Below are 19,893 nucleotides of genomic sequence, written 5' to 3' on the forward strand. Positions count from 1 at the left end.
CCCCTGCATCGGCAGGCGGACTCTCAACCACTGCGCCACCAGGGAAGCCCAGAATTCTCTCTTTATCTTTAACTTTTGGCATTTTAATTATGATGTGTCTTAGAGTAGGTCTGTTTGGGTTCATCTTGTTTGTGACTCTGTGCTTCCTGTGCCTGGAAATCTGTTTCCTTCTTTAGGTCTGGGAAGTTTTCAACCATAATTTTTTCAAGTACATTTTTGATCCCCTTTTCTCTTTCTTCTGCTTCTAGGATTCCTATTATGTGTAGATTGGCATGCTTTACCTTATCCCATAGATCTCGTATGTTGCTTTCACTTTTTTTTATTTGTCTTTGTCTGCTATTCTGATTGGGTGATTTCCACTATTCTATCTTCCAGATCACTTATTCATTCTTCTGCATTATTTAGTTTGCTATTTATTGCCTTTAGCTTTGTTTTCATCTTGGCAATTGAGTGGTGTAATTTTGATTGGCTCCTCTTTGTAGTTTCTAGTTCCTTGTTACAATGATCTGAATTTCTAACAATAGCTTTTCTTAATTCCTTCAGCATTTTTATTACTTCCTTTTTGAACTTGTGGTCTGGTAGACTGAAAATGTCATCTGTTTCATTGTTCTTTCAGAGGATTTCTCTTATTCTTTTAATTGGGAGTAATTCCTCTGCTTTTTCATTTTTCTTATATTTCTCTGACTGTGAATTTAGGAGAAAGAGTTATCTACTGTGGTCTTGAAGGGCTGTTTTTATGTGGGAGTGTCCCTGTGTAGCCTGCTTGAATCCAAAATTTCTCGTGAGGGCTGTTTTTGGTATAGATGCTTGCCATCTCTTTCCTCAGGGTGGCCCTTGTACCCTTGAGAGGGGGTATGTTTGGTGGTGTGGCGACCACAGCCCACACTGGATGTTGGGTGGGGCCTCCTCTTTGCTTTGTGGATGTCACAGCCCTGCAGAGGGGAAGGATCTGCTCCCCAGCTGTTGTAGTAGAAGTCCCCAGATCTGGTTCTAAGCTGTGGTGTAAAGTAGGCGGGACTGGAGCACTCCCTCTGGGAAAGGAGCTGCTGCATGTTTCTCCCCAGGAACTGTCTGCCAGGACGTGCGATTCTATGATGCTGCCTGCCACCTGGTGTGAGCACCCACAAAGACCACTATTGCCTGGCACTGCCCTTGGGGGACACCTTTGCTTGGGGGCTCTGGTAACCTGAGGTCCCTTAAACGTGCAGGTGCACTCACAAAGTGGTTGCTCCATAAACCCACTGGAGTCGTGTTCCCTGAGCCCGCCTACAATCGACCCAGATGGCCTTCAGGCATGCATGGTTCTGGTCTCAGATCCACCATAGTGAGAACTCACTGGGGCCACCTCCCTGTACCCACAGTGGGACTACTGGTAATCAGCTCAGACAGCCCTCAGGCAGGCATGTGCAGTCCTGAACCCAAAATCTGCCAGAGCAGCAACCTGCCAAAGCTGCAACCCAGCACCTGCAGTGGGATCGCCAGCGATAAGCTCAGATTTCAGGCCCGCCTTCATGTGTGCAGCCCACAAAGTTCACAGCATCTGTGGTAATTGGAGTCACACCCTGCTGTGAGCATGCTGACAGTGAGGCTGCTATGGCAGGCCCACACCCCTCCCCTCGTGTGTTGACAATGGGGCTCCTATGGCAGACCCATGCTCCATCCTGTGTGCACCCCCAGTTGCAGCCTGGGTCACACTCCAGGCCCTTTGGGATGTCTCCCCACAACCAAACCCTGGGTCTGTCCTCTGAAACCTGAGTTTCAGCACCCAGTCACTGCACACACCAGCAGGCAAGCGTCTTGGGCTCAGAAATGTGGCAACATGGCCAGAACCATCTGTGTTGGCGTATCTCTACCCTGCAGGGCGGCAAGCCAGCTCCCACACTCTCCTCTCCAGCCTCTGAAGCTCCCTATCTGTCCTGGTGGACCTCCCAGCCAGTGAAGGACGTTCTCAGGGTGAGGGAAGCTGTCCTCTTTCACCGCTCCCTCCCAGGAGCACAGGTCCTGTCCCACATCCTCTTCTCCCTTTTCCCTTCATCCTACCCAGTTACATGAGGATCTTTCTTGCAGCTTTGGTTGTATGAGATCTTCTGCAAGCCTTCAGTAGATGTTCCGTGAGAACTGTTCCACATGTAGATGTGTTTCTGATGTATTTGTGGGAGGAGGTGAGCTCCACGTCCTTCTACTCCGCCATCTTGGACTGAACTCTATGTTTAACCTTTTGAGGAACTGCCAGGGTGTCTTACAAAGTGGCTGAACCAGGGCTTCCCTGGTGGCACAGTGGTTAAGAATCCGCCTGGCAATGCAGGGGACACGGGTTCGAGCCCTGGGCCGGGAAGATCCCACATGCCGTGGAGCAACTAAGCCTATGCGCAACAACTACTGAGCCTGTGCTCTAGAGCCCACAAGCCACAACTACTGAAGCCCGCATGCCTAGAGCCTGTGCTCCGCAACAACAGAAGCCACCGCAACGAGAAGCACGCGCACCACAACGAAGAGTAGCCCCCGCTCGCTGCAACTAGAAAAAGCCCGCGCGCAGCAACAAAAACCCAATGCAGCCAAAAATAAATAAATTAAATAAATAAATTAAAAAAAAAAACAAAGTGGCTGAACCATTACCACCAGCAGTATACAAGGGTTCCAATTTCTCCACATCCTCAGCAGCATTTGTTATTGTTACTGTAAGTCTTATTTGATTGGAGCCATTCTGGTGGGTAACCATCATTGTGGTTTTGATTTACATTTCCCTAATGTTTATTAATTGCTTTTTCTTCCTCATTCCGTTTCCTTTTTTGACACTTACAGAAATAAAAAACAATAACACCTCACTGGCATTCATGCTGAAATAGAATAGTTGTTAATTCCCACCCCATCTGCTTAGGTTTCTTGTGCTTCATCTCCTTTCAGGGACAACATTCACACCTGACTGTCTCCCTAATACGGCAGAAAGTCTTCACCATCATTCTGTGTACTATGTATGTTACTGCACTCCCTCTTTTAGGAAATGCTTGAAAAGCAATTAGAAATAACTATCAGTGCGAGTGAACCACTCCAACTAGCCCTCTGTATTCCTGTGGATGTTTTGCTTATAAAAATTCCAGAGGCAGTATCTCATCAGAAAATGTGTTTTCAAGGGAAGTTCCTGGTGGGATTAGGAACTTCCTAATCAAATATAGCCTATCTTTGATTCAAAGAAATAGTTTTTACATATAAAGTATTGGGAAAGGATTAATGGACATGAATTTATCTATTTTTCATTTGTTGGTCCCTTCATTCCATTTCATTCCTTGCGGATCAGTGCTGTGCCAGGCCCTGGCCCAGGGGATATAGAGAGGAATAGGGCATGGACTTTAATTCAGAAGAACTCTGATGGAGACAAATAGAATTAAAACATAATGCAATGCATTAAAATGGGGGCAAGACGTATTTGACAAAAGAAGACATGAATTTATGCCTCTGATCCGTTCAGTAAAAGAATTTTAAAGAGACAGAAACCAATAAGGCAAAGAGAATGAGAGACGAGAAAAGAGCAAATATTAGAAATTGGAAAGCTCTCTAGCCAATTCAAGGAAGCCAACCCTAACCTGGCAGCAGGGAAAGCCAAGAAACAGTATGATTTACACAGCAGAACCCCCAGAGGGCTCAGAAGTAGCAGCCTAGATATATCTGGTTGAAGGGCTGTTCAATTAAACCCCCACCCCACACCCCAGATTCCCTCCCCACTCCAATAGGAGACTTAAGTTTTATTCACTGGAGAAAGTAAAACTGGGGGACATAAGTTACATATGAGAGCTCAAGCCTTCTTCCCTTATCCCACTCCTACAACAGCAGCAAACAGGAAAATACCTTTTGGCAGTTTACTGGAAAAGCCTTCCCTGGGAGTCTAACCCAAAGACACCAACATTAGGGGCACCCCGAGGAAATGGTTTAGTTGATCACATTACAGTGAAGCTGTGACTGACAAGCACACCCTCATCTACAGAGCTTCCCACAACTTTTAAATATCTCATTCAGATCTAAGACAACAGAGAAGGATTATGAAACATCTGAAGAAAGAAAAGAGGGTAAAACAAACCAGCAAAAAGCAAATTCGAGACAGACTATGAAGGAAGATGAGAATTAAAAAAAAAAAAATCCCAGGTAAATTATTAAGCACATAGAAAGCAAAACAAAAGAAAGTAGAATTATTAACTTCAGAGAAAACAAAGCTCATATGGGAAAGGAAAAACAATTCCAATGTGCTACACAATTCAGCTGACAAGAGTGTTTACATGATTATAATAGTGTAAACACTAGGTATTGAGCAAACGAAAATTACAAATAACTATACTGTGACAGTGAGGGGATGGAAATGTGGTGAGGATATAAGAGACTGCTAAATCCTAATCTTTTACAGTGAGTCATCAATAGATAATGCCTAAAACTACAAAAGACGCATTAATATGAGTCAGTAATTTAGAGAATGGGGTAAATGAGAAGTGAGAAATTAGGGCAAGGTCAGGAAATTTCTGTTTCTCCTAACAAGCCTGAGAAAACTATTTGATTCTTTAAATTATATGCATGTATAACCTTATTAAAAATATAAACTGAGTTAAAAGAAGTGCTGTGGGAACAGAGGTGGAAGCAACCAACTCTGAATGGGAAGAAGGGCTGAAAGGTTTCATAGAAAAATCATCCTACCCGATCTTTTTTTTTCTTTTTTTTAATTGAGATGTAATTGACATATAACATTATATTAGTTTCAAGTGTACAACATAATGATTTGATATTTGTACATACTGCAAAATGCTCAGCACAATAAGTCTAGCTGACATCCATCACCATACATATTTAGAAAATTTTTTTTCTTATGAGAAGCTTTAAAATCTATACTCACAGCAACTTTCAAATATACAATACAGTATTATTAACTATAGTCACCAGGTTATACATTACATCCCCAGGACTTACTTTTTTTTTTTTTTTTTTTTTGCGTTATGCGGGCCTCTCACTGCTGTGGCCTCTCCCATTGCGGAGCACAGGCTATGGACGCACAAGCCCAGCGGCCATGGCTCACGGGCCCAGCCGCTCCGCGGCATGTGGGATCCTCCTGGACCGGGGCATGAACCCGTGTCCCCTGCATCGGCAGGCAGACTCCCAACCACTGCGCCACCAGGGAAGCCCGGACTTACTTATTTTATAACTGGAAGTTTGTACCTTTTGATCCCCATCTCCCATTTTGCTAGCCCCTGTCCTGAACCTCTCATAACCACCCTAACTGGGTCTTAAAGGAAGAATCTGCCGGGTAAAAAATGGTGGGGTGAACAACATGGATAAAGGCACAGAAGAACGAAAGACTAACGGGTTGAGGGAAGGAGTTGTTCAGTTTTGCTGAAGCATGGGTGTGTCAGGGAGGATGGTAAGAGATGAGGCTGGAGTGGGCAGTTGGGCCAGACCGTGAAGGACCTAGAATGATACACACAGGACATAGGACTAAATCCTGCATCCTTTACAGACAGAACCAATGATTAGGTTCTGTCTTGATCCCACCTACAGAGCAGGCAAGCTACTGCTCTTGAGCATGGACTCCAGGCAGCACCTCAGTGGAGGATGAACTCACTCAACCTTAATGTTTACCTCAGGAAGAGAGGATGAGATAACACTTCAGTGCTGGTCTCACCAAAAATATCTGCGAGATTAAAACAGGAGAGAAGATGACTTGCTTTCTATTACAGAGGGCTCTGGAAATATCAAGCCCACAGCCCTGCCTACCCACCTGAAATGTAGCTCGTATGTTTATTCTGCTTGTCCTGAGCGACCAACTGCTTGTGCAGTTCTTTTCCAATCCCATTTTCAAAACTCTTACACAATTGTTCTGTTTTCCTGAAATGTTCAAGAAAAGATAGAATCAAACCATGGCAGGGAATAGATGATTTTTATTTATTTATTATTATTATTTTTAACATCTTTATTGGAGTATAATTACTTTATAATGGTGTCTTAGTTTCTGCTTTTATAACAAAGTGAATCAGCTATACATATACATATATCCCCATATCTCCTCTCTCTTGCGTCTCCCTCCCACCCTCCCTATCCTACCCCTCTAGGTGGTCACAGAGCACTGAGCTGATCTCCCTGTGCTATGCGGCTGGGGAATAGACGATTTTTAGATTCATGGCCAAGAACTCATCACAGAACTTTGGGTCCCCAATAGCATATCCCTAGAACCAGGGACTGAGATCAGAAAGTACCTCTGGTCAGAAGAACAGGAATCAATCTAAACAGATAAATCTAGGATATCTTAAAATGACGGATTAGGAAGATGAATCCACATCTCATAAAATAATGTGTAATCTAGGAGGCATGGAGAAAATGATATAAGCTTTGGAGCCAAGAAGAGCTAAGTTTGAATTCTAGCTCTGTTACTTTCAAACTGTATAACTGTGGACAAGTTACTTGATCTCTCTCAGTCTCAGTTTCTCTATATGTAAAATAAAGATAATATAACACCTTACATGATTTTTAAAATATTTATAGAGCTAAGGATTTAGGATAGTTTGAAACATAATACCTAGTAACAGGTAGCTACTACATCATTACCATATCAATAAAGCTTCAAGTGACTAATGTGGAATATTTAAAAGCAGAGGACTACATTATGAATGGTTCATCTTTTTTTCCCAGCACTGTCCATTGAAGGACTCCATGATTCTAATGAGAAGGCCAGTTATTTGCACGACAAATTCCCATTGTGGAAAAAGAGTACTATGCCAGGATACAAGAGCTTGATGGAATCCACTTTTTAACAATATCCAATATTATTTTCCAATTCCATACTGAATTAGTTTCCTAGGACTGCCATAACTGGATGGCTTAAGACAACAGAAACTTATTCTCTCAGTTCTGGAGGCTAGAAGTACGGAATCAAGGTGCTGACAAGACCATATTCTCTCTGAAGACTCCAGTGGAGAATCTGTTCCAGGACTTTCTCTTAGCTTCTGGTGTTACCAGGTATCCTTGGCATTCCTTGGCTTGTTAATCCACTCTAATCTGCCTCTGTCCTCACATGGCTGTCTCTGTGTCTCTCCTCTTCTTATAAGTATACCAGTCATATTGGATTAAGGACTCAGCTCTCTCCAGTATGACCTCATCTTAATTAATTACATCTGCAACTACCCTATTTCCAAATAAGGTCACATAATGAGGTTCTCAAAAGGGAATGAATTTGGAGGGCACACTATCCAACCCAGTACATATGCTCACCAAGCAAACTTCTGGTCTGCCACATGCTCTCCTTAATGAACCTCCCTACCAAGAGCACATGTCCCCTGTAAATGACTGGTACCAGCTAGCCGACCAGGTAACACCCACCAAGATAGCACAAATTTGGCATTCTGGCTTATAAACCATTGCCTGTTGAGTCTAGTTAAAGAGACTCTCACCTCAGGGCTTGGTGAGCCCTTCATGAGTGAAAATCTATTTCCTGAACTTGCACACGTAAAGACTAGGTCCTAGGTGCCTGGTGACCCAATCAAATCACAGACACTCCCTGAAACTTGGTTCACCGGCACTTGCCAGCCTCCCCTGAGTCACCCATCCATGGGCATTCAGGGTTCTCAGCTTTTACCTGAACTGGCCATCATCCAAGAGAGGCTTCTGCGCACTGAGGTATCTCCTAATGGTGTCTTCAAGTTTGGGAATAGGCAGCCTGGCAAGAAAGTAAGGTCAAGTGTAAGGGTGACAATCTGTGGAAGAGGTTAACTAGCTTCCCAACCCAAACTAACCAATAATTACTGGATAATTAACTTCTTTCCAAAAAAACAAACAACAAAAGGAAGCCACTTACAAATGAGAATATATGAATTTAAGTATAATTGGTAGCTCTTTTTTTTAAAGTAAAATAATAACTTTTAATGTATTAATGATGAATTTCATAAGCTGAATTAGTAAACATACTAACAGATTCAAAATGGGGAAGCAGAAGCTGCCCCAAAATTCCTGTTTCCTGTCACAGTTATAATACCTGTGTTAACCCCGTACTGGCACTGATTTTATTTCTACCCTTAGTTTGAACGACTGTCTTTTTCTCTCCCAAGATGAAAAAAAACTGCTATTTTTAAATTTTCTAGTGTATTTTATGACAGAGAATCATACAAAAGGGAAACACAGGTCTGTCCAATGGGCCAGCCAACCATGGGATCGACCATCAAGCCATGCCCAGCTCACCAGGAGTCCTGTGAGGAAGAACTAAACCTTCCTCCGTGCTTACTTACTCATCATTCTCTACCGGTGGATTCCCAATGACAGCTACGGCGATGAAGTTACAGGTCCACAGTGAAATGAAAACACCAGGGGTATGTCGTGAGGCATACTTTTTTTTTTCATGTTAATAATTTTATTGAAAGATATATCCCCTAGTACCAAAACTTAATCCAAGTTTGTTAGGTTACCTCTGCCAACTCAAAATTAACACTGATACATTCAAAATATCTAAATATAGCAGCCATTTAGGAAAACTGAAAAGTTATCCATAAAACACAGTTTAAGACCTTACTAATAAGATACACTGTAGTTCTTCAGTTTATTTTTCAATGCATGTTTATCCAAAATACTATGTCAAAAAACAAATCTGAATTTACAGCCATCATGGACTTAGGCTGCACTGAGTAACCATTCACAACACTGTAACACTGTAGGTCCCCTTACATGGACTTATGCAGAAAATCCCTAACACTAGCTCAGCTATCTCCTAAGTACAAAGTTACCTACTTACCTTTCTCAAGACTTTGATACAGTAGGGACAATAAGGAAAATTTACCTTCTTTTTAAACAATTCTAAATTAGAGGCAATGCCAGTTTTATAAAAGCAGTCCTTATTCAAAAGATTCTGGAGTGTTAACTCTAGCTTGAACTTACTTTAGGGGGGGTAAAGTAAGTTTTCAGAGTGATGATTTATTTTGGAGTTATTAGCACAACAAACTGAATTTTCTCAGTGGAACTAAATTAAGGCAGTACAGATTCTACAAAAAAAATTATCATGGATACAAAGTCACCTGTTTTCTATAAAAATTATCAAAGATCACTTAATGAATATGCTAAACTTACCAAGTCTATACTTTTGCCTTCTATAAAATACCCTCATTGTAAATGTCAAATAACAACATAGTTCATATCACTGGATTATCTGATACTTGCAGAAGATAGCCATAGTTGTGGTTCACAAGGAAATAAAACAAACATGGACAGTACAGTGAGCTTTTCACAAAGCTAAATTTGCTTACATGAAAAGTCTGTTCTTAATTCTGAGATTGTCCCACCCACCCCCCATTTTGGGTGAGAGTCATTAAAGGTCTTTTTTTTTTTAAGAAATAATGTTGATAACAGTATTTTCCCCTATAATTTTACTGATCTGTGAAATCTAAAAGTATAAGAACTACTGACAGTGAAAAGACAAGGACATTTAGAATCGGACCTAGGCTTAAGTCCCAGCTCTGTCACTTAATCTCTCTGATATGGTTATAGGTGGCAAATTACTTCATGTCCCTCAGACTCCATTTCTGCATCACAGGAAGTTGGAGAGAAGAACTGCCTCACAGAGAGATCTGAAATCCTGCCGAGTTCCAGCCCCACCCAGCACAAGTCTATCACCAGCACAGCTGGTATATGGAGAGGTTAGGTTCACAGCCTTTGGACTCTCACAGATAACTCAGCGTTTGCATCCAGGATTCTGTCACTTACTATCTAGGTGATCTTGGGCAAACTTCTTACCTCTCCAGCCCTTCTTCCTCCATGTGTTAAATACTAGCTCACTGGGCCATTATGAGGATTAAATGAAATAAATATATAAAGAACTTAACAAGGTACCTGACATATAGTAGGCACTAAACATACAGCACATATGGAATGTGTATTTGTAGAACCCAGATACCTATTGATATCTATAGACAGCTCCTTCCATCTCCTCTTCATTTTCCTCCTAGCTTCCTGCTTCCCTCCTCTTTTGACACCTCCCACCTTAGGCACAAACCCTGTCCCCAGCCATTCCCTTCGACCCACTCAGCAACATCCAGTTTAATAACATAGCTATTATTCTTCACAAGCCACCTCCACTCTATCTTGCAGAACCCCCATTCCATTCTGAATAAACTACCCTATATTCTATAACTTCTCCAGAACTTTTTCTACCTCCTAACCTTTCTCAAAATCTGACTATTCTGTAAATACCACTTGCCTTCAGATTTCTCCTCAAAGAAAGCCACTCCCCAACTTCTAGGAAGGACCAACACCCTCCTAACCTCCACAACCTGCCATCAACATCAAACACGTTTCTTTCCTCTCAAATCTAATTGTACCACCTTCTCCCCATCCTCATCTGTTATCCACTCCAAGGAATGCTGGGTTAGTAAACCAGCTGCTCTCTGGTGGGTAAGGGGTGAAGCCCTGATTTGTAGCATTTACCAGTTTCTGTAAATCTCCCATCATGGCCAAGTTCAAGCTACCAACATATGTCACCGAATGTGGAGCTGGGAAGAAATGCACAGAGTTGGCTCGCATGATTATGGTGATGTATAGAGGGGAGCTCACCACTCATTAGGATTCTTCCTCTGAATCTCCTTTTCTCACCTCCACTGGCACATGGGCTGGCACAGAATAGGTACTCAATGTGTGTTAAATGAATTAGCTGATTACCTTCCTTTACCCCACTACACACCCCAGGACCCTATATTCTTCTCTATCATTTTTAGAGGCATTTATGTATTTATGTCTCTCTTCCCCATCAGACTGCAGACCATGAGATCCTTTAAGGATGCAGAAGATGGAGTTAGAGATTCTCTTCTCCCATCCTGTTGGTTTTGACATCTTCTTCTGATTCTCTTTTCCTCCATTATGTCCTCTTGCCCTAAAAGTGCCAGTTTTCTCAAGACTGGCTCCTCTGCCCTCTTCTGACTGGATACTCCATCAGTGATCCCCCCTGCTCTGACAGAATCAACTCTGACACTTACACAGGCTCTTCCAAGCAGGCAACGAGGAAGAAAACTGAAGGTATGCAAGGGAGCATAATCCTGTCAAGTATGGATTCGTTCTTTGTTTAGGGACAGTGTGCTATGCTGCAAAAGCCTAAGCTTTGAAGCCAAACAAACCTGAGTTCAAATTTTAAACAAGTCACTTTTCAGAAAGTAGACTGGTGGTTACCAAGGGTGTTGGGGGGTTGGGGAATGACTGCAATGACAGGGAGAGGTGATGAACTAGATAGTGGTGATAGCTGCACAATGCTGTGATTATATAACCCTCCCCCATGAAACTGTACACTTTAAAAGTAGGAATTTTACCAGCGCACAGGTACTAGACCCAGGACCCCCAGGGCCCTGCAGCCAGAGACCACAGGACCCAGATGCACGCACCAGTGAGCAGGCACCAGCCCTCAAATCCCTGACCTGCCCACCAGTAAGCCTGCTCTAGCCTCAGGACCAGCCTACCCACTAGCTGGTGGACACCAGCCCCAGGGCAACAACAGCCCCTCAGCTGGAGGACCCAGGTCAGACTCCAGCAGGCCAGCAGCACCTGCCCTGGGGCTGGTTGGGCCCTGGCCTCACCCACCAGCAGGCCAACACAAACTTCAGGACACCCCTGACCCCGCAGCCAGCTGTGTCAGGAGCCAGCCCCATCCACCAGCAGTCCAACACCAGATCTGGAACCTCTGGGCCCCCTGGGCCCTGCAGCCAGACCCCAGGAACTGACTCTGCCTACCAGTGAGCCAGCACTAACCCTGGGACCCCCGGAGCTCTGCAGCCAACCACCTTGTGACCCGGCAGCCGGCAGCCTCTGCACACGGCAGGGCCTGGCAACCAACCAGACCAGGGCACAACCAAGCCTATCAGACTGCCCATAATAGTCAGCCTACCACAGGAGAAGGACCCACGCAGTCCACATTAGGGGCACCCCTAGAGCATATAGCTCTGGTGACAAAAGAGGAGTGCAATACTGGGACACGTAGGACATCTCTTACAAAAGGCCACTTCTCCAAGATTGGGAAACATAACCAACCTACCAGATACAAAGAGATAAAAACAGCAAGTTAGGCAAAATGAAGTGACGAAAGAACATGTTCATGTTTAGCTTGAAGGAACAAACTAAAACCCCAGAAGAAGAATTAAGTGAAGTGGAGACAGGCAGTCTACCTGAGAAAGAGTTCAGGGTAATGACTGTAAAGACGATCATAGAACTCAGGAGAAGAATGGATGCACAGAGCAAGAAGTTAGACGTTTTTAACGAAGACTTAGAAAATATGAAGAACAATCAAACAGAGGTGAAGAATACACTAACTGAAATGAAAAATACACTAGAAGGAATCAACAGGAGACTAAAGGATACAGAGGAACAGATCACATGAGCCAGAAGACGGGGAAATCAGTCATGCTGAACAAAAAAAAGAAAACAGAATGAAAAGAAATGAGGATGGTTTAAGGGACCTCTGGGACAATATCAACTGTACTAATATTCACATTATAGGGGTCCCAGAAGGAGATGAGAGAGAGAAAGGAGCAGAGAACATATTTGAAAACATAATAGCTGAAAACGTCCCTAACACGTGAAAGAAAACAGACATCCAAGTCCAGGAAGCACAGAGAGTCCCATACAGGATGAACCCAAAGAGGAACACATCAAGGCACATTGTAATTAAATGGTAAAAATTAAGCATAAAGAGAAAATATTAAAAGCAGCAAAGGAAAAGCAACAAGTTACTTACAAGGGAACTCCCATGAGGTTATCAGCTGACTTTTCAGCAGACTCTGCAGGCCAAAAAGGAGTGGCATGATATATTTAAAGTGATAAAAAAGAAAAACCTACAACCAAGAATACTCTACCCAGCAAGGCTCTCATTCAGATTTGATGGAGAGATCAAAAGTTTTTCAAACAAGCAAAACCTAAAAGAGTTCAGCACCACCAAACCAGCTTTGCGAGAAATGTTAAAGGGACTTCTCTAAGCAAAAAAGAAAAGGTCATAACTAGAAACATGAAGATTGGAAAAGGAAAAAGCTCACCAGTAAAGGCAAATATACAAAAAAGTTAGATCATCAACCACATACAAAGCTAGTAGGAAGGTTAAAAGAAAAAAGTGGTAAAATCATCTATAGCCACAATAAGCAGTTAAGGGATACACAACAATTAGATCTAAAACATGATGTCAAAAACCGTCGTCATGATATGGAAGGACAGTACAAATGCAGGGCTGTTAAAATGCATCTGAAATTAAGAAACCAGCAACTAAAAACAATCATGTATATACACAGATGGCTATATTTAAATCTCATGGTAACCACAAACCAAAAATCTATAATTGATAACACGCAGAAAAAAAGAGAAAGGAACCCAAAGGTAAGACTAAAGATTGTCACCAAATCACAAGAGAAGAGAACAAAGGACTAATAAAGGAACAAAAAAGAACTACAAAAACAGTCTCAAAACAATGAACAAAATGGCAATAAGAATATACATATCGGGACTTCCCTGGTGGCTCAGTGGTTAAGAATCCACCTGCCAATGCAGGGGACACGGGTTAGAGCCCTGGTCCGGGAAGATCCCACATGCCATGGAGCAACTAAGCCCGTGCGCCACAACTACTGAGCCTGTGCTCTAGAGCCCGCGAGCCACAACTACTGAGCCTGCGTGCCACAACTACTGAAGCCCGTGTGCCTAGAGGCCGTGCTCCACAACAAGAGAAGCCACCGCAATGAGAAGCCCGTGAACCATAACAAAGAGTAGCCCTCACTTGACACAACTAAAGAAAGCCTGTGCACAGCAACGAAGACCCAACACAGCCAAAAATAAATAAATAAATAAATTTATATTAAAAAAAGAATATACATATCAATAATTACTTTAAGTGTAAATGGACTAAATGCTCCATTCAAAGACACAGAGTGGCTGAATGGATACAAAAACAAGACCCATATATATGCTGCCTACAAGAGATTCATTTCAGATCTAAAGACACACACTGATTTGAGGGGATGGAAAAAGATATCCTATACTAATGGAAATCAAAAGAAAGCCCGGGTAGCAATACTTATATTAGACAAAATAGACTTTAAGACAAAGATGGTTACAAGAGACAAAGAAGGACACTACATAATGATCAAAGGATCAATCCAAGAAGAAGGTATAATTTTAAATATATATGCACCCAACATAGGAGTACCTAAATACATAAAGCAAATATTAACAGACCTAAATGGAGAAATTGACAGTAACACAGTAATAGTAGGGGAGTTTAACACCCCACTTACATCAATGTACAGATCATCAAGACAAAAAATCAATAAGGAAACACTGGCCTTAAATTACACGTTAGACCAGAGAACCTAATAGATACATAAAAAAACATTCTATCCCAAAACAGTAGAATACACTGTTCCAAGTGCACATGGAACATTCTTCAGGACAGGTCACAAAACAAGCCTCAAAACAAGCTAGGCCACGAAACAAGCCTCAGAAAATTTAAGAAAACTGAAATCATATCAAGCACCTTTTCCAGCCACAATGCTGTGAGACTAGAAATCAACTACGAGAAATAAACTGCAAAAAACACAAACATGTGGAGGCTAAACAATATGCTACTAAACAACCAATGGATCACTGAAGAAATCAAAAAGGAAACAAAAAATACCTGGAGACAAATGGAAAAAACCCCACAATGACTCAAACTTCATGGGACGCAGCAAAAGCATTTCTAAGAGGGAAGTTTATAATGCTATGAGCTTACCTAAGGAAACAAGAAAAATCTCAAATAATCAATGTAAACTTACACCTAAAAGAACTAGTGAAAGAAGAACAAAACACTAAGTTAATAGAAGGAAAGAAATCATAAGGAACAGAGCAGAAGTAAATGAAATAGACTAAAAAAATATATAAAAGATCAATGAAAATAAGAGCTCTTTGAAAAGATAAACAAAATTGATAAACTTTAAGCCAGACTCATCAAATAAAAGAGAGAGGGTCCAAACTAATAAAATCAGAAATGAAAAAGGAGAAGTTACAACTGATGCCACAGAAATACAAAGGACCATAAGACATTACTATGAACAACTATATTCCAATAAAATGGACAACCCAGAAGGAATGGACAAATTCCTAGAAATGTACAATTTCCCAAGACTGAACCAGGAAGAAATAGAAAATATGAATAGACCAATTAACAATAATGAAATTTAATCAGTAATTTAAAAACTCCCAACAAACAGAAGTCCTGGACCAGGTGGCTTCACAGGTGAATTCTACGAAACACGTAGAGAACAGTTAACACCCATCCATCTCAAACTATTCCAAAAAAAAACTGCAGAGGATGTAATGCTTCCAAACTTATTGTAAGAGGCCAGCATCATCGTGATACAAAAAACAAAGATACCACACCAAAAAGAAAATTACAGGCCAATATCACCAATGAACATAGATGCAAAGATCCTCAATAAAATATTAGCAAACCAAATCCAACAATACAATAAAAAGACCATGCAGCCTGATCAAGTGGCATTTATCACAGGGATGCAAGAATGGTTCAATATCCACAAATCAATGTAATACATCACAATAGCCAATTGAAGAATAAAAGCCTTACAATCATCTCAATAAATGCAGAAAAAGCTTCTGACAAAATTCAACATCTATTTATGACAATACTCTCCACAAAGTAAGTACAGAGGGAACACACATCAGCATAATAAAGGTCACATATGATAACTCCACAGCTAACACATACTCAATGATGAAAAGCTGATAGCATTTCCTCTAAGATTAGGGACCAGACAAGGAATTCCACTCTTGCCCCTTTAATCAACATGCTATTGGAAGTCCTAGCCACAACAATCAGACAAGAAAAATAAATAAAAGGAATCCAAATTGAAAAGGAAGAAGCAAAACTGTCAGAGTTTGCAGATGACATGATACTATGTCATAGAAAATCCTAAAGACACTATTAAAAAACTACTAGAGTTCATCAATGAATTCAGTAAAGTTGCAGGACACAAAATTGATATACAGAAATCTGTTGCATTCTACATGCTAACAATGAACTATCAAGAGGAGAAACTAAGGAAACAAGCCCATTTACAATCACATCAAAATGAATACCTAGGAATAAATCTAACTAAAGAGGTAAAAGACCTATAAGACACTGAAGAAAGAAATCGAAGATGACACAAACAGATGGAAAGATATACCTTGTTAATGGATTGGAAGAATTAATATCATTAAAATGACCATACTACCCAAAGCAATCTACAGATTCAATGCAATCCCTATCAAAATACCAATGCCATTTTTCACAGAACTAGAACAAATAATTTTAAAATTTGTAAGGAAACACAAAAGACCCCCAAATAGCCAAAACAATCTTGAGAAAGAAGAAGAGAGCTGGATATATCACATTCTCTGACTTCAGACCATACTACAAAGCTAGCATAATCAAAACACTATGGTATTGGCACAAAAACAGACACATAGATCAATGGAACATAAGAGAGAGCCCAGAAATAAAACCACACACTTATGGTCAATTAATCTATGACAAAGGAGGCAAGAATATACAACAGAGAAAAAACAGTCTCTTCATTAAGTGGTGCTGAGAAAATGGAACAGCTATGTGTAAAAGAGTAAAATTAGAATATTTTATCAAACCATACACAAAAATAAACTCAAAATGGATTAAAGAGCTAAATGTAAGACTGGAAACCACAAAACTCCTAAAAGAAAACATCGGCAGAACACTCTTTGACATGAATCACAGTAATATTTTTTTTTATCTGTCTCCTAAAGGCAAAGGAAACAAAAGCAAAACAAAAACAAAACAAAAACAAATGGGACCTAATCAAATTTAAAAGATTTTGCACAGCAAAGGAAACCATCCAAAAAAAAAAAGACAACCTACTGAATAGGAGAAAATATTTGCAAATGATATGACTAATAAGAGGCTAATGTCCAAAATATATAAACAGCTCATACAATTCAACATCAAATAAACAACCTGATTTAAAAAATGGGCAGAGGGACTTCCCTGGCAGTCCAGTAGTTAAGACTCTGTGCTTTGGGACTTCCCTGGTGGTGCAGTAATTAAGAATCCACCTGCCAATTCAGGGGACAAGGGTTCGAGCCCTGGTCCGGGAAGATCCCACAGGCTGCAGAGCAACTAAGCCCATGCGACACAACTACTGAGCCTGAGCTCTAGAGCCCGCGAGCCACAACTACTGAGGCCACGTGCCACAACTACTGAAGCCTGCATGCCTAGAACCTGTGCTCCACAACAAGAGAAGCCACTGCAATGAGAAGCCCGCGCACCACAACGAAGAGTAGCCCCCGCTCGCCACAACTAGAGAAAGCCCATGTGCAGCAACGAAGACCCAACACAGCCAAAAATAATTAATTAATTTTTAAAAATCAAATCTGAGTCCTATCTCATGACTGTAACCACCATGAGATGCTGCTTGCCACTTATCCATTATATCTTAACTGTTTACCTGTTAAATCTCCCCCACTATACAGTAAGCTCCTCAACATGACTGACTGGTCTCCAAATCCCTATTAATAAATGTTTATCAAATTAACAATGTGAATGTGTAGGTCAGGTTGTTCCACCCTTTCTCTACTTCGGACTTGCAGTTTTATATTCTGAGATTAACTGCTCAGTGCGTATAAATAGAACCCTAAAGAAAAACATCTAACTGAACTGTACACCTAAAAAATAGTTAAAATGGTAAATTTTTATGTTTTGTATATTTGACTACACTGGAAAAGAGCAAAGAAAAAAACATAACACCTAAAAACCAAGCAAATGATAGTGCAAAGGTTCCTAGAGGAAAGCAAGTCCAAAGCCCCTTGATTAAAAGGCAGTGATATAATAGGAAAACAAAGAGGTAAGGAGGAAGGGAGATCCAGTTGGACCACTTAATACTAAGGGACTAGTCCTTCCCATGCCAACTAATAAGGACAGTTCCCTATTTTGGCATCTTATCTCACTCTAGCCTCACAATAGCCCTATGAATTGTGCATTCTGTTCCTACCTTACAGGTAAGAACTAGGGCTCAAAGAGGTTGACTGAATTGCCTGAAGCTATACAGAAAGAGTATCAGATCCGGAATCTGAAACTTAAGTTCTACCAGACTTCAAAGCCAGGGCTTTTCACCAAGTGTGACATCAAAACGAGTGTGAAAGACAATTCATTTTACCTCTCCAGAATCTCAGATAAAAGGAATCTCATCTTATCTAACTTCCAACTTACAGGTGAGGTGGTGGAGGCCTGGGGAGGGAGTCATCATTTAAAGTTAAACACGGGTGATGAGCACTACTGTTTGTAGCTCCAAGATATCTGTGCTGTGGATTAGAGGAAATGATATTGATATTCTTTGATATTCTTAATATTCTTCCCAGCTTTCCAATTCTAAAATGGAGAAAACCCCTCTGACCTTACACCTGGGTGGGGCCAGGGACTGTCTGAAAGTTAAAGGCCATCTGTTGCTGGGCTTGGCAAGTGAAGACAGGCTCTGTCATTCCTCACCTTTCCCCCACATACTGGCTCAGCTCATAGTCAAGAGGTCAAGGCTTATCTCACAGGCACAGAGACTTCTTCTTTCTCTTCCCCATCCTCCTGCCAAATTTAAACAGTGGGATTGGGGCTAATCTCATTTTAACTTGTTTTAGATGTTTGCACACTGTAATTTGACAAGAATCCCTCAGCTGATACTCCTGAGAGGATGGGGGTGGGCAGTGATGACAATGGGTTAAGGGGTTCCCGGCTGTAGAGAAAAACAGCAACCTAGTAGTTGGCGTTGATGCCTGTGACAATCTTTGTTCTGTTCATGGGGTAGGGTCTCCAGCCCCTGAACTGGGAGGGAGATCCCTAATGGCAGCTTGGGGAGAAAGGAAGTAAAAAGGCTCTTTGAAACAAATTTGGAACTTGGCACCAGGAACTAACTGGTGAGTAGGTAGAGATGTTAAAGTTTGGTTTTAGGGTGTGAAGGAATTTAGGGACATTTCTAATATTGGAGGAGACCTGGCAGCTTGGAGTAAGGCTGGGAGTTCAAAGACTGGGCAAACTGGAAGCTGAATGAAAGAAAATACTGGATGAGGGAAGGAGAAGGAAGATGTATGGGAGCTGTGTTTCACAGGGGAAGCAGATTCTGGGAGAAGTGTTTTAGAAGGGGGCGGGGGCGTAGCTATGGTGAGGAGGCACAGAATTTGGGTGGGCTCTGTATCTAATGTGAATAAGCTAAGATTTGGGGAGGGGTACTGAGGGTGCTGCCTAGAATTCTGTGAGGGTGGGCTGAAGTTGCAGGGAGTAATGTGGGTTAGGGAGGAGGGTGGGAGGAGTGTTGAGGAAGGTTTGGTAGGGGTGAAAGGTTTCCAGGTGAAGATTGGACTTAGAATGCTGAGGACTTGGAGGGTAAGATGAATACTTGAATCTGCTTGGGGGAGGATAGCGTGCTAAAATACAAGAGGACTGGAGGCATGGGGAGTGGGGCTGAGGGTTATGAGTAACAGACGTGAAAAAAGGTGGCGTGCTGGGAGAAATTGAGGGAGAGTGCCTATTATGTATCAGGAATTGACCGATCCATATTCTGTGCAGGAATGGGAGACAACTTAGTTGGAGGGCTAAGGGTAGTGTTGGCGATATGCAGTGCAGGTTGTTTTCAGGGAGAAATGTGAGGGGCAATTAGATATTTGATTGGAAGTCGGTTTTTTGTAGGAGTTCGAGAAGAGTTCAAGAGAGAAAATCTGAGAGAACAATGGCTGGGGGGAGCGGGGGATTCTGGAAGAGAATTTGGGCATTCTGATGTTCCAGTGCCATGAGATCCTGAAAGTCACAGGATTTTCAGATTGGAGGATGCGGCAGCGTCCCAGGTAAAACTTTAGAGGCGGAAGAGGGTT

The 19,893-nt window shown here is 41.7% G+C and overlaps 1 protein-coding gene across 2 annotated transcripts in view; it reads right to left on the bottom strand.

Annotated features, from left to right (window-relative positions):
• The window catches only part of CPT2 (carnitine palmitoyltransferase 2), a 28,885-nt gene that overhangs the window by 8,298 nt on the left and 694 nt on the right, over positions 1-19,893 (bottom strand). The window contains exons 2-3 of one of the 2 annotated variants that reach the window (XM_007471173.1): positions 7,604-7,684; positions 5,753-5,859 (exon numbers count right to left, since the gene is read on the bottom strand). In XM_007471173.1, coding sequence (XP_007471235.1) covers positions 5,753-5,859; positions 7,604-7,684 — 188 coding nt within the window. Of the gene's footprint in view, positions 1-5,748; positions 5,860-7,603; positions 7,685-19,893 lie in introns of both variants that reach the window. The other variant, XM_007471174.1, reaches the window with a different exon arrangement.

The sequence above is a fragment of the Lipotes vexillifer genome, unplaced genomic scaffold (assembly GCF_000442215.2).
Source record: "Lipotes vexillifer unplaced genomic scaffold, Lipotes_vexillifer_v1.1 scaffold1003, whole genome shotgun sequence".
Lineage (NCBI taxonomy): Eukaryota > Metazoa > Chordata > Mammalia > Artiodactyla > Lipotidae > Lipotes > Lipotes vexillifer.